The 15,660-nt window shown below is 34.1% G+C and overlaps 1 protein-coding gene across 1 annotated transcript; it reads right to left on the bottom strand.

Annotated features, from left to right (window-relative positions):
- Window positions 1–5,816: 5,816 nt before the first annotated feature.
- LOC149407106 (mitogen-activated protein kinase 10-like) lies at window positions 5,817–10,782 on the bottom strand. Its single transcript, XM_089611108.1, has 10 exons — window positions 10,254–10,782; window positions 9,315–9,723; window positions 9,103–9,230; window positions 8,954–9,013; window positions 7,910–8,059; window positions 7,654–7,809; window positions 7,357–7,568; window positions 7,149–7,250; window positions 6,372–6,538; window positions 5,817–6,285 (listed from the first exon to the last, which is right to left on the bottom strand). Exons 1-10 carry the CDS (start codon window positions 10,275–10,277, stop codon window positions 5,939–5,941), a joined length of 1,755 nt encoding a protein of 584 aa, XP_089467234.1. The 5' UTR covers window positions 10,278–10,782; the 3' UTR covers window positions 5,817–5,938.
- Window positions 10,783–15,660: the final 4,878 nt, after the last annotated feature.

Genomic DNA, 15,660 nt, shown 5'->3' with positions numbered 1-15,660 from the left:
TCGTATTATTACTGCGCCGATAAGGCCTGACCTACTACTGTATGCGCGTTTGCTAATGCTCTACACACCCATATACATTTATATTGTATAGAAAAGGTTCTGACTTTATGATGATGCTATTTTAGTAGGGAATCTCGTTTTGTAGATCTTATTTCAAATATAGACTTTTGTTATATTTTTAAACAAAAATACATTTCCAAATTAACATATCTCATTTTAAACTCATTTTTTCATTCTCTTACTTCTCTCTTAACTCTCTTTTGGTGGTTCTCACTCCTCACTCTTCCATCCGACGACCTATATCTACCTTAGGCGAACAGACGCGGGATCAATTTAATTTTTTTTCATTGAAGAGAATTCATCGAATTTAATTGGAATTAATCAAAATTCATCCATAATTAATCGGATTTAAGGGGGGGCAATGAAAACTCCTTTTAGAGTTGCTGCTCCAAAATGAGTTGTTGTTGCCCTTAAATCCGATAAATTATGATTAAATCCGATGAAATTTAATATTTTCTTCAATGATGAAAAAAATAATTGAATTTCTCAAAACTTGATTATGCGAGTGCTTGTCTGCGATCGCCGATCGTTGAACATCGTCTAACGAAGAGTGAGGATTGAGAACAAAGAGTTGTAGACATAGAGAAGAGAGAGAAGTGAGGTAATGCGAAAAAGAGATTAAAATAAGGTATGTTAATTTGGAATAGTATTTTTGTCTAAAAACATTACAAAAATCCATATTTAAAAGTTGCTAGCCACAAGTTCATTCATGAATTATTGCTAATTATGAGGTCTGCAAAATAAATTTTCTCTTTTAGAATCTAGAACTTGTTCCTAAAATATTTGGTCTCTAACTTATTAAATTATTCGTTTTTTGTTTATTATTTTTTCTTATAAAATTTAATACCTAAATAACTTAAACATAAATAAAATTGATAGATATTGTTAATATTATAAATAAAGTAATTAAACTATATTTGATCCTAAAAATACTATATAAAGTTAAATAGTTTTAGATTATTATACTAAAACAAATACGGTATTTAGAAGCAGTCAAATTCTCTTCTAGATGCCTAAGAGTCGCTTTTATAATTCATTTAGAAGCGAAAAAAAAATCGCTTCTAAATTACTTAGAAGCGACGCTTTATAAGTGGCTAATTACTGATAAAGTCGCTTCTAATGAGTCATCTACAAATAACGTAGAAGCCACAAGTCGGTTCTAAATCTTTATTCCGCCATACAACGGGAGATCATTTAGAAGCTACTTGTTGCTTCTAATGAGTCGTTCTCGTGATATGACCGGTTTATATTTAAATGAGGCATATGGCTTCAAGATCATAAATTTATTTTTGTTATTATCTATAATTAAAATTATTTAGAAATTCAAAATTGAGTGAAACAGTAAATAAATTTCAATTCATTCACATTACAACAAAACGGATACACATACTAACGTCATATCAACGTTATAATAAAGTGACTAACAAATAATAATAATAGCATACGTACAAACACATATATACTAGTGCGTGATAAGAATTCACTTGTTTTTAGATTGATTGGAAAAACAACTTTGACTCTTTTTCCTCTTCTGCCCCTAGACCCAGGTCCTCCTCCTCTTCCAAGGTTGTTGCTTAGGCAATCTCTTTTGTGTGAGACCGATGCTAGCGGTGTCTTCTAAGGAGGATGTCGTGATTGTGTCTCATATGTGTTTTAAGAAATTTTGGCCCTGCCTGCCCATGTATCCATCTCATAGGGATGACCACGGTCCTCTGCTTGTTGTTTTACAACATCAAGCGATGAACACTATGATCTTAATATGTATATGAAAGTTAAAAACATAATTTTAAGTTGATATTTAACAATATTAATTCATGTAAATGAATGACAACTTACATAGGTTTCTCATACGGAGAGTGTCACCTAATTTTTGTTTGTGTGTTGGTAGAGAGCCGCTCGAGTCTCAAGGGCTCCAAGCATATATGGCCGTCTTTTTTTCTTTATAGGCATTTATGACAATTTATATCAAAATACTCGATAAAAAAATATAAAAGAGATTGTAGCTATAACTTACATTGATGGTAGAGGTGGTTGGAAGGTGGCAATGGTGGTCGGGGTGGGTTCAGGGGGTAGGATGGGTTCATGTGGTGTATTCAACTGTGGGTTCATGGGATTCAAGGTGGGTCTGTGGTGGGATTGGGGGATGAGTTTGGAGTTCAAGCAAGGGTAGGCCGGGGGTTGGGTTCTATTTGGGTCAACGTGAGTTGACAGTAGGTCAAAGAGCTTATTTGGGGTGGGTCGATTGGAGGGTGGTGGTGTGGTGGAGAGCAGACCATTGGGAGAGAGAGAGACAAAGAGAGGAAGTTGTATATTTTTGGCGGAGGTTCAACATACGCGATTCAGAGGTGCAATAGAGGTCCGACGGGCTTCGTGGTGAGATTAATGAGCGGTAAATAGAAAGAGAGAGAGAGAGAGAGAGCTTCAAATCGGAGGTAGTTATTGTTTTCTTTTTTCTCTCTTCGAGAACATATGGAATGAGGAAGAGAAGAGAAGAGAAGTGAAGATGAAGCGACTAGTTGCTTCTAATGTTGTTGGTTTGAACAAAATAAGAACAATTTAAACCGGTTAAAATCAATTTAGAAGCGACATTAGAAACGACTAGTTGCTTCTAAATTATTTAATCATTTAGCAACGACTAAAAAAATAAAATTGATATCTATTTTAAAATACCAATAATCGCTTTAGAAGTGACAAGTCATTTTTAAAGCGACGTGTTACGACAAAAAACCATTTTGTAATAGCGTTAGAGCATTATTTTATTTAAAATAATATCTTTAAGAATTATACACAAATTATTATTTAGTTTATATACATGATTTAAATTAAGTTTAGATCTTTATTTTCACATAAACAAAGTTAACTGTGCCTTGGCAAAGACCATTTTAATCAATAAATTAAGGATCAAATTACTCGGAAAAAATAAAATTAGGAACTAAAATGACGCAATCTTAAATAAAATTGAGCGATTATTTGTGGAAAAAAAATTTATATATATATATGTACACACATATATTATTTTGCTTAAAGTTCAAGCATATAATAATATTACTTGTTTGTTATCTCGGATCAACAAGTATATTATGAATATTTCGTGTTCCGAAATTGTGTTTTACAAGATGGTTTAGAATTTAGATAGAAAAGGAGATTAGAAAAAAGTTGTGGTGGTGTTTCCAAGGAGGAAACAAGCTGGTGGTTTGGTTTCGTCATTGAGAGAGAGAGAGAGAGATTTGATGTGTTGTGTGTTTCTGTTGTTGAACTGTAGGTTGTGAATGTGACACAAATTACAGAAGGCTCTGAGATGGCTCTGGTAAAAAGGAGCCCCAAATGCCCAACACATCAAATATCTCTCTCTCTCTCTTATTATATTCCCACCACACCTACATTTCATTTTTCTTGGATCAAATCCCACCCACCTCTCTCTCTTTATCTGATCTTCAATTTTTATATTCATTTGTTTTCTTCCTTCACGTCCGTACCCATGTGAAGTACAAAAACTACTAGATAAGGCCGCATTGATTAACCTACTAAATTAGTTCAACAACTAAATCACATCCTATGCTTATTACAAAACTAGTGTTTAAATTTCTTGAAGTGTGAACAGACAAATGGATAAGTAGTGGAACTACTTGCCTCATAATATTGACAAAGTAAAGTAGTGTTGGAGTGTAATGGAGATATTTGTAGAGATGATAAATAAATGACCACAAGTCTAGAGGGCATATTACCACCAATATTACAAAGAAAAAAAAAAGGACTCATTATAGAGTCACTCGAAAAGGGATGCTCTATATATCATAACGTAAAAATTATCGAGAGAATAAAATATGTCATCGCTTTTTACAAAAGTGACGCTCAAAAGTCGACCGAGCGACGCCTCAACATACGTCAAAAATATAGATGATGTGGCCGCACAAAATTGTTGTCACGTCGCTTGAAGACGCTGAAAAAACGTTTAAGCGTCGCTCGAAGTTGTAAACGACTCATTTTTAGCTACTTTAAACAAAATGTAGTAGTAGTGTACGATAACTATAATTATATCATATCCACTAATATGGAGAGCCAAAAGTGGGGGCCAATATGATGGGCATTCATCGGGACAAAGCATAGAGGGGGTGAAGAACAAATGGGACCCATTTGATGAAGGAAAAAGAAAAAGATTGTATAGGAAAATAATGATGATGACGATGATGATGGACACATGCATGGCATGGAATTATGTGAACCCATTTCCTTCCCATAATTGTGAATCACAGAAGTGATGAGAAGAAGGAGGAGAAACAAACAGGGTAAAATGGTGCATGTGTTTGTGTGTGAATGTGAGTCAGAACTCGCTTTTCTTGCGATCCCATGCCAACTCATTTCCTTTCCTTCTTTCCAACACTTACTTACTCCATAGTTTTTTTTCCCATATTATTTCACCAATTATGACTGGATCGATAAACACGTATCACAGAGTATCTGCTTCTATCACCATTTTACATTAATAAAATATGAAAAAAAAATCATCATGTAACTTATAGGATTTTGACACAAATATTGTTGACTTATAAGGATTTTAACAAATATATTGGTACTTAAAAGAATTTTACCAGAATCAACCAAAACTTAAAATTTGATAATTTTATTATTAAAATCATAAAAGAGAATTATTTTACTACAAAAATACCATTTCACGACCGTTTTCTTATTCCGAGATTGATCTATCACGAAATTTTAAAATCGTTCACAAAATACATAATTTCGTGATCGAACTATCACTAAATTATGTATTTTGTGATTAGAGTATAGAGAGAAATTGTCTCAACTATTATCATTTGATAAGTTTTTTTTTCAATTTTCCACCAAAAGCTTAATTTGGCCAAAAATACTAGTAAGCCACTTGTACAAATACAATTTATCCTGAATGTGATGTCAACAATTGACATCTATTGTTGACATCTGTGAGTTTTGGGCTATCTGTTTGTTGACATAGATGTAAATAATAGACATCTATTGTTGACATCTGTGAGTTTTGGGCTATCTGTTTGTTGACATAGATGTAAATAATAGACATCTATTGTTGACATCTATTATTGACATCTATATCAACAATTGACATCAATTGTTGACATCAATTGTTGAAGGTAAAATTGTATTTGTACAAGAGGCTTGGTATTATTTTTGGTCAAATTAAGTTTTTTATGGGAAATTGGAAAAAACTTATGAAATTGTGGTAGTTGAGGCAATTTATCAAGTATTAATGGTATTACAGTATTTGTATAACTTATTTAATAATGAAATTATCAGATTTTGGATTTTAGTTGATTTGATAAAGTCAAATAAGCTTAATGATATTTGTGTCATAATGTAATTATAATTGATATTAAAACTTGTCCTTTTTTTTCCCCCTCGGAGTCAATTTGGTTTTCCTCATTTTTTCAGCTCTGATTTATTTTTCACCCTCCTACCAGTTCAAAAGATCAGAGTGACTGGAAACTTAAAAAGCACTCATCAATTTTATGACTACACACATAAGCATCAATTCATTGTAATAAAATTGTGTCAGAACCACCTGCATGAAATCCCTACATAACCACATGGCTAGCTGTTATATACTTTCATATACATCTTTCATCAAAAGCCCTCTTGCTTCTTCTAATAAGCTTATTATAAGCTCAAATATTTCCAAAGCTCCTTTCAGTAGTATTAGTAGACTTCTTTTGGAATAAAGAAACGAAGATGAGACCCTTTTCAATTTTCAACCCAATATATATATATAATTTCAACAAATTATGTATATAACTGAGAGATTAGTCCTTATAAAAATGTTCATGAAAATGGAGTTTTCTTTGTTACAGAAACGTACAGTACATCACTCTCTCTAACACAACTCTCCCTCCTAATACATCCTCGTCATACCGTACTGGACCGGAACTTTCCGGTGAGAAGCTCCGGCAGTGGCTCCGGCGCCGCCGCCTCCGTATGGGGCCTTCCCCGGCAACAAGGCGGCGGGGTCCACCACGGGTTTAGTCACGCCGGCCTTTGTCATGAAGAACGGGTTCGTGTCGATGTTGATGGCGATATCCGGGGCCAGCTTGGTCGCCATCTCCGGCGGCCTTTCTTGGTTTCCGATCGCGGGTCTTCGATAGTAATATCCAGCTGCGTTGGGGACGACTGTACTTCTGTTCATGTTCCCGTTGTTGTTTTCGTACGGGACTACGGGTCCCACGACCCGGCCTGGTTTAGCTGAACAGAGAAAAAAATTAATTTTAGACAACAAAAAAATTAAACCCGAGAAAAACCGAATAAAAACATGGGGGAGCGAAGTATACCTAGAGGGATTCTTTGCGGTGCCTGCATAGTTCTTGCTATATTAACATAAGCTGATTCCGTTTCTTTCGCGTTCCTGTAAGCCTCTTCTGCGTTTTGTCGCTCTCTGTTCGGGCCATAGCTCTGTTGGTCTTTGGCGGGAACCGTGTTCGAGTGTACAATTGTAGACCTGTCAAAACATCAAATTGTAAATTTAGTGTGCATTATATAATGTGATTCCGCACTAAATCTTCAAAATTGGTATCACTAGATGACTTTTTGGTTATTTTAAGTTGAACATTAACCAAAACTTCTGTTTGGAGATCAACCATAACCAAATTTATTTTAATTTTCAACCCAAAATATTGGTTTTTTTTTCTTGGGCCCACTAGGAAAATAGCCACTTTAATCATTTGACATTGCTAAATAGCCAACGTTTGGTAAGATTTACGGGACCACTTTTACCGCCGTTTTCCTCGAGATGTGCAAACTGTTTTCTGAACTGATCAACAGCACTGGATTCAGCCACATTCATATGCCCAACGTTGGCTATTTACCTAAGATTTACGCCTAGAAGTGGCTAATTACCTAAGATTTGTCAAACGTTTGCTATTTAGTAATGCCAAATGTTTAAGTTGGCTATTTTCCTAATTTTTTGTTTTTTCTTTACCTTTTTCTCCGGTTAATTTTAACTCAATTTTTTTTTATAAAAACTTAACCGAAGTTAATTTTAATCAGTTAAAACACAGTTTAAAAAAAAAAAAAAAAAGTAACCTATATATCAACTATTAATAGTTTACCTGGGAAGCGATGCGTGTTTTCTTTCAAGTGGGATTACGGGACCACTTTTACCGCCGTTTTCCTCGAGATGTGCAAACTGTTTTCTGAACTGATCAACAGCACTGGAACATATAAAAGAAAGCAAATATATAAGTGAGGTGTTTGGATCACTAATGCTTGCCCAAATACTTTTAATAGATGAAATAAGTAACCAAACGATTTAGAAACCTTGGATAGAGAAAATTAGTCCGTTCGGTTCCGTTCAAATAATCTTTTAGCAACTGAGGATGATATTCTAGTATCTCTCGAAAGATAAGCTCCCGAATATCATCTTTGGTGACCCTTCGCCTCTCGAATTCGAACTCCATCTTCGTGATTGGTTGGCACGAAGGCTCTCTCTCGACTTTGGACAATCCCTTGAAATAAGGATCCGCAAGTGCCTGATGCAACACCAAGTCCCGCAAACTCAATACACAGAATTTTTAGGAATTATGGCACGAAAAAGTCAACGAAACACTTTCCGACCTCTTCAGCGGTTGGCCGGTCTTTTGGGTCAAAGGCGAGCAGACTTTCCAGTAGTCGTAACGCTAATGGATCCGCGTTTGGGAATTTCTGCGCGAATGAAACAGGCTGTTTTTTCCTCATGGTAGTCAAGTATCTCCTGGCCTTGTCATTTCGAACCTGTTCGTGGAAATTATCAGTTTTTGATGAGTTTACTTGAGCCCCAAATACAAAATGGCAAACATAGATTGAATGTAGTTTCAAGGGCAAACTTGCTTACCCGAGATATGGTATCCAATGAAGGCGTACCCAAAAGATCGGTCATCAAATCGAGCTGGTGAACGACATTTTTACCGGGGAATAAAGGCTTCCCAGTTAATACTTCGGCAAAAATACAGCCTATACTCCATATGTCAATTGCAGGAGTGTACTGCATCCAAATATGACACAAAAACAGCGTTCACATTATGCCGCTAAATTACAGCATTTAAGCATATTAAGGACATTGTTTCACTCTTTTCCTTTTTAGTTTTTGTTTTATGAAAAGGTATACCTTTTCTTTATCGATGAAAAATGAAGATCATATATGTGTATAAAACATCGCTAAATTTGGGATGAGAAGTCCTAAACGAGGATGACAATATCAATGCCGAAATTCCGAAGGAATATATAATTTTAAGTGTGCACAATGATAGAAATCAGTAAGACTATATATTATGAAAATACAGGGTATAGAAATGGTACGAATATTTAGAATAATAGACATGTAAACATGATATAGTTTGTGGAAGAGCTTTAGTGATACTTCCAGCGGTACACAAATTTGATACAAATATCGAAATCAGCATTAATTTTTGAACCATTGATCCTATATACCCAAATGAGAGGGGAAGAAAACCCATGGAGCACAATCGGAAGAATATTCATGAACAACAACAATAGATCTCACTCAAAATGTTATTGTTGATCATAGAGTAGTTTACTCTTTGACTGATTTTACTAAACTCCTACAACCTAATACATATTCGAACCCTGAAAGTAAAAAGTGTTTCTTGAATTAGAATAAGGGAGAATTCAATTGCTAAGGGCTTACATGCACTAAGAAAGAAAACATAAACATCATATCACGACTACACTTAGAGCTATGAACCCATATTATTACCTACACATGGAATGTAACAATATAAGCCAAAATACTACTATTATAATGCAAATAAGACTTCGAGTTCCCAGAAATGAAAACTTTTGAGTTCCCATACATATACACTGCTATGTGATCAGACATCAGAGGATTGTTTTTGCTCCAAGTCATACGAAATTGTACCTTAGAGAAAAACGATCCACAAAGCTCTGGCGCTCTATACCATCTCGTGGCAACATAGTCCTGTAAGAGTGCAATAGGGTTTATAACCTACACAAATTTATCTAATGAACTATCTATGAAACAAAAACAAATGATTCTCAACAACATACCGTCCAGAATATCGTAGTTGGTGTATCACTGAACGCAACTCTTGCCAACCCAAAATCACAGATCTTAAGTTTACAGTTCGCATTCGCCAATATATTCTTCGGTTTTAAATCCCGATGGTATACATTAGCTACAAAATAAAATATAATAAATCAGCCAAGGGTTAGACATTCTAAAACATAAAAAATTGCAGAGCCACGAAACTGAATCGCACCCGTATGGATGTACTTGAGCGCGCGAAGCAGTTGGTAAAGAAAAAACTGGTAGTGCTCGCGTGTCAAGTCGTCGTTCGCTTTGATCACTTGATGAAGATCCGACTCCATGAGCTCGAAGACGACGTAAATATCTTTGAAGTCTCGCCTCGACGGAGGCAACATGATGTGCTTGATCTCGACAATGTCGGGGTGTCTGAGGAGTCTCAGAAGCTTTATCTCGCGCAGAATTCGAGCCGCGTCGGAGATGTGTTCGAAAATGTCGTGTATTTTCTTGATCGCCACTTTCTCACCGCCATGGGTGTCTATCGCCGAGCAAACGACCCCGTAACTTCCTTTGCCTATAACTTCTTGAATTTTGAAGCGACTCGCGTCTCCATATTCGGAGAAGAAGTCAACTTCCGTGTTAGTCTGTGCCATTGAAACATTCGGATCAATTTCGTAGAAGGGAAACAAAAAGGCTAACACATGTATAGTAAAAAAAATAAAAAGTTGTGATTTTTACCATAGAAAGAAATATATGTGCAAAGTTTCAGAAAGGTGATAATCTCATCACCCTAAACAAAAGCAACGACTAAGAATTTGAATTCGTTTCAAATTATATATAATAGTCTACGGTGATGACGATGTCTGCGAGCATGTGAAGTGTCATTGTTTTTCGTATATATTTTTTTATCCGAATCTCACAAATACGATCCTCGACTACTGCGATTTTAATAACTAGTACAAGCAAAGAAAAAAAAAATCCAGACTGACATAGGTAATCAGGTTCAATTGGACATAGAGAAGAGCTAACGAAACAATAATTGAATACCACAAAGACAATTACTTTACCTTCTTCAGGAAAACCCCACCCAAAAAAAAAATTATCACAAGTCTCCAAAAAGAGTTTCGCCACAGTAAACGCATTATTAACAAAAATAAATAAATTAATAAATCACCTTCTTGCGGTGATCTTGCTGCATATTGTCTTTTTTTCTTCTTCTTTCTCCCAAAAACAAAATCTCAGAGGTAAAGAAAGAAATAAAAAAAAACGAACCAAAAAGCCACACCAACAACAAGGACCAATAGGCAACCTAATTGGTGTCTTCAAAGATCAAATTACCAATTAAAAAAAGAAAGGAAAAAAAAAAGGAAAGAGGGTTTTATTATCTATTGGAGAAAGAGGAAATTAGCCACATTTTCCCCATCTACCCCTGCTTCTGATAACAAAGGAACAATCCCAAATCCTCTCGGAATCCTCTTCGGACCAATCACGACAGCTTAGGCTTCTTCTCCGACCCAAACACTCCCTCATAAACTCCTCCGAAATGTTATCGATCCTCTGACGCACAACAACAACAACAACCATGTATCACCCAAGCTTTTTCTCGGCCGAGCACCTTCGCATTTTCCGAGATCTGGGAGGTGCTATTTCGCTTTCTATCACCGACCGACTTAACAGAGAGAGAGAGAGAGAGAGTTGCGAAGCATAAATCTAGCGATCTCTCGCTCACACGCTTCCAGTTGTGTACCGTATACGATACCAGTGGCAATCCCTCGTGATTCTTGTTCCTGTTGCGGGGTATTTTGGGAAGTTAGGTGCGCCAGGGTAAGTGGAGCCACACGTGTTCTTCTGCGCCGTTGGAATTAGATTGACAGCTCACCCTGCCACGTTTGCTATCCATGAGAGATCAAACTCATCACAAAAAAAAAAAAAAAAAAAAAATCAAATCAAATCAAATCAAATCCAAATCCAACTCCAGGGATTAAATTGTTTACGGAGTGAACTCATTACGAGCGATTAAATTAAAACTAGATAAAAGATAAGAAGACAAAATTCTAACAAATTTAATTAATGAGAAAAAACACGGTGATGACTTGAACACGAATCGATTACATTGATCATCTCTAATTTATCTGTTGTTATTTCATTCGTATATTACTAATTTAACTCTTTCAAACATATTCATTATCTTTTTTCGGATGCTCTAAAAAACTTATGCAATTGACGGATTATTATCATCTCGACTTCTAATTTTATTAAAACAATCACACGTATAGAGAGCAATAATTCATACGATTGCACTATCGCTTAGAGTTTTTTTCTAACCTAAGTTAATAATGAAAACTGTAGCAAAAACACGATAATTTACTCTCTCTCGAAAATCAAACAATCATATATAATAAATCAAAAGTAGTCAATCAATGAACTAACATTATGCACAGCTAATAATCAAGCAAACATGAACAAGAATGACTCGTCGGGTTGTCAATTCAGCCAAAGAACATTTTTTTTTCTTCAAAAAGCTCTCAAAAACTACCAAACACTATATCAAAAACTAAAGAACAACGAAAGATGCGTTTTTAAGTTACAATTTTTGCTTAGATAGGTTTAAGGGTGATTTTCGGAGCAATTTTGGTCTTTGGATGAGATCCAATGATCCAAAAAAATCAAATTCAGCAATAAATTTCGTAAAAAATTGAAGATCTGCATAGTGCGCGAGTGCCTTCTGGAAGACTACGCAACGCGCAAAAACTGTATGTAGCTGATTTGAATGCGCCGATGAATTGCGTGGCGCGCAGAAGAAAGCGCACGGCTCCAAGATTGATGTTTCTAGGTCCTGATGACTCCGTTTCGTCTCGTTTTGGCTTCCGAATGCTCCCGAGTAACTCTAATTGGCTTCAATGTCACCTTGACCCTCAACTATCACCTATTACCTGAAAATACATCATAAAAATTTAAAATAATCGTCAAATACACTTAAAAAAGCTAGATTTTAGCCCGAAAATGAGATGTTCGCACGTATAAAACATAAGTCAATAAACGGCGTCTTTTGGATATTCTTTTTCAATTTTTTTCCAAGATGTAGCTTACGATACACTTTTAATCATTTGCCCTACTTCCATATTCCACCTTTCATAACGTAGCTAATCAGGCTAGAGATAATTATCGATAATTATGAGATTAGTATCATTATTTGAAAAAACATACATCATGCAAAAAATCAAAATGTCAATCGAGCATATGAAGAACAAAACAAATTTTTTGGAGCAATACACTATTAGAACATCAACATTAAAAATACTAAAATTTCAGTATTTATATTTATAATTTTACTTTTTTAATCATATTTTTAGCTAAATGAGTTAGTGATCAAAATGAGATGGTAGGAAATGAGTCTCAATTTATAGAATGTGCTATCATAGTGATTTAGATCAAGATTCAATTGTCGATCGATCAGAATTTGATGCATGAAATATGTGATTATCAACTATAATGTCTCGTTTGTCTATGGCTCATATATCCTTGTTTATGTACACATTTGCTATGCTCTTGGATGATTTTATATACGCTTCCTAATTATTTTTTGGTATTTTTTGTGACTCGAATATCATATTTTATGGGAATGTTTAGTAGTAGTCCATATTGTCATGAACATAGTTGTAATTTAAGAGTGGCACACCCTTAAGAATGTTCACAAAAAATCAGAGATTTTTTGAATTATATCTTTTTAGAACCAAACATTTAGCTATGTAACGATTTATGGTATTATTGTAATATGCTCCGGATCAAATATTTTAAGAATGGTCGTCTTCCTTAGGCTATATATATGTTACATCCGGCACTTATGATAATACCAATATTTTCGATCCGTCAACTTTATATTTTAATCCTCCATATATAATAAGCTATTTATTTGCTTACCTTTAATCATCTTGTCTAGTTCATTACTTATTTTATTATCTTATAATTAGGGCGTGAAGGTTGAGTGGACTTATCACTCGAACACACACGTATATGATCATCTGTATTCAGAAAGTTTGGACAAATCCAAGTATTTTATTTTCTGAAAAGAAAAACTCAAACTTAATTAAACTTAGAATGATGAACTAAAGTAAACAACAGAAAACCAATCAAGACCAGATATATTAGTCCTACAAAAGTGCGCCGTGTGGTGTTTGATGTCATGAAATAATATTTTTCAAATATTATATGATTAAAAGATTTATTTAAATACTTAATTATTAAACACGAAATTGAGTTTGTTTAAAAGAAAAAGTAGAATAATTAATATCGTGAATTTGATTTCTTTATTAATTTAAATAGTGAGACAGTAAACAAGTGTAAATAAAATACTTTTTTTATTTTATAATTTAGTTATTTGAAGACTTAGTGAAATTAATTATAGGAGAGTTAATCGTAATAAATTATTTAGATCTTTTATATTTAAATTATAGTTTAACTATTTAAAAATAAAAAATAGTCTAAATTAGAATAAAACGTATGTAGATATAAGTTAAGATATATTTTTAATATGTAAATAATCAAACAATAAATAATTAATACGTTATCTTTATTAATAATATAGCTATAGATTTATTTACAAAAAATTAGCAAAATAGCCAACTCAAACGTTGGGATTTGCTAAATAGTCAAGGTTTTGTAAATATTAAATAAATAGCCACTCGGATGGCATGACCCAATTAGATATTTTTTCAATTCTGAAATCTGTCCTTTTAGAGTTTTGAATTATGAAAATATTTGAAATTTGAATTTGTTAGGCTTTCCGAAACTTTAAATTTGAACTGGCCGAATTTATGTGTGAACACGATTTAGTTGTTTAACTATTTCCTTATATGTAGCAACTTAATTAACGTGGTTGTGCATTGTTATTTTGTTTCCTTATATATTTGATTTTTATTCCTTATTTACTGTTTTGATTATTTCTTTACTTTTTAGTTTGATCTTCATTAAGACGTTATATTGCCAAGCGCTCATAAATTATTCAAACGTCTGAAAATATCACCGATCCACAATATATTTGGGCTATCTCTGAATGAATCATGTGGTGTATATATTTTTTTTTTAATTTAGGCTATTTTCGCACCGGTTTACATAAAATTACTATTGTATTTACGTATATTTATTGTCACTGTTATGTTGCAGTAAAGCTTTTTGAACGTCAATGGCTGAAAAGCCATAATCCATTGTCAGGTGGTGTAAATACAGAATGTAATCAAAATGATTTACAAATGTTTTCGGTAGAAGGCGTTATTGTGAGTGCCTTATTTCCGACGGCAGTTATTTTTGTTCTCGCCATCGTGATTTGGCCCTATTAACCCTGTTTGCAGTAAATACGTGTTAATATTCCAATTTCATTAGTTATAACAAATTCATTACTTGACATATTCAGCAGTACATACATGGAAATATCTTTGTCACAACTTTTTAATTGACATTTTCGGCAGTAAATACACATTTTAACAAAGAAACAATAACATCTAAAATACCTGGACATCATATTCATTTTCAATGACATTTTCAACAGTAAATACACGTTTTAAAACCCGAACTCCTAAATCTCGCTGAAAATTTCTAGGGTTTAAGGTAAAAATCTAGGATTATATATAAGCTATACATGAATATTAACAACTATTAACAATACATGAATCTTTATGCCCAGAGGAAGATGACTAGCACAAAATCCATGTTTTTCAAAAATCGAACCCAAAAACCCAGATTTATCTTTCCATTTTGTGTAAATCTTTGTTGGAAATTAGTAAATACTAGTTAAAATAGCAAGAACATCTACATTTGCATACCAAATATATTTGCTGCTGCCAAAATCGTTCGTCAGAGATGTTGGACAGGTTTTCGTCGCGGAAGAGACTAGAGGTTTTTTTGTTTGGAGATTTTTTTCTTAACCGAGAGATAATGGAGGGTGAGCGATTATGAATGTGATTTAATTACCTCGATTCTCGGAGATCATGATTTCCCTGGATTTTTTTTTAATATTAATAAGGAAATGGAGAATGGGCGAGAAAATTATTTGGGCATTTTAGTAAACTTGGACGAGTAATTAAATACTGGTGGTTATTTACTTAATATTTACAAAACATTGGCTATTTATCAATTTCTAAGGTTTGAGTTGGATATTTTGCTAAATTGCCCATTTATTTAAGCCTGTGTAACTAATTTAACCTATAAATCTTGCACTGCCGCCATACTCTCCCCTTTCTTGAGACCTTTGTGTCTCATTTTTTGAGAGGGGAAGTAAGAATTTCAAGTATATATTTCGTCTAATTTAATCTTTTCGTGTTGTAGCAATTTCATATTTATTATTTTTTGATAATTTTTTGGGCTTGTTATGCCGGCTAAAGGTGGCCATACGGGATACCGCAGGACCCCGTTTCCCATATTTTTGGTACCATATGGGAAATGGGAAAAAACCGTATTAGGAAATGTGGTACCGAGACTTTTGTCCCAGAACCATCCGGGAAATGGGACGGAACTGGGATCCCCGTTTAGCACCATTTAGTATCATATTTTTAAAATTGTATTTTTTTTAATTGAAAATATATGAA

This window comes from Urtica dioica, chromosome 1 (assembly GCF_054948205.1).
Source record: "Urtica dioica subsp. dioica isolate 48M chromosome 1, U.dioica_male_clone48M_v1_H2, whole genome shotgun sequence".
In the NCBI taxonomy this organism is placed as follows: Eukaryota; Viridiplantae; Streptophyta; class Magnoliopsida; order Rosales; family Urticaceae; genus Urtica; species Urtica dioica.
This window is presented reverse-complemented; position numbering and strand designations above follow the sequence as displayed.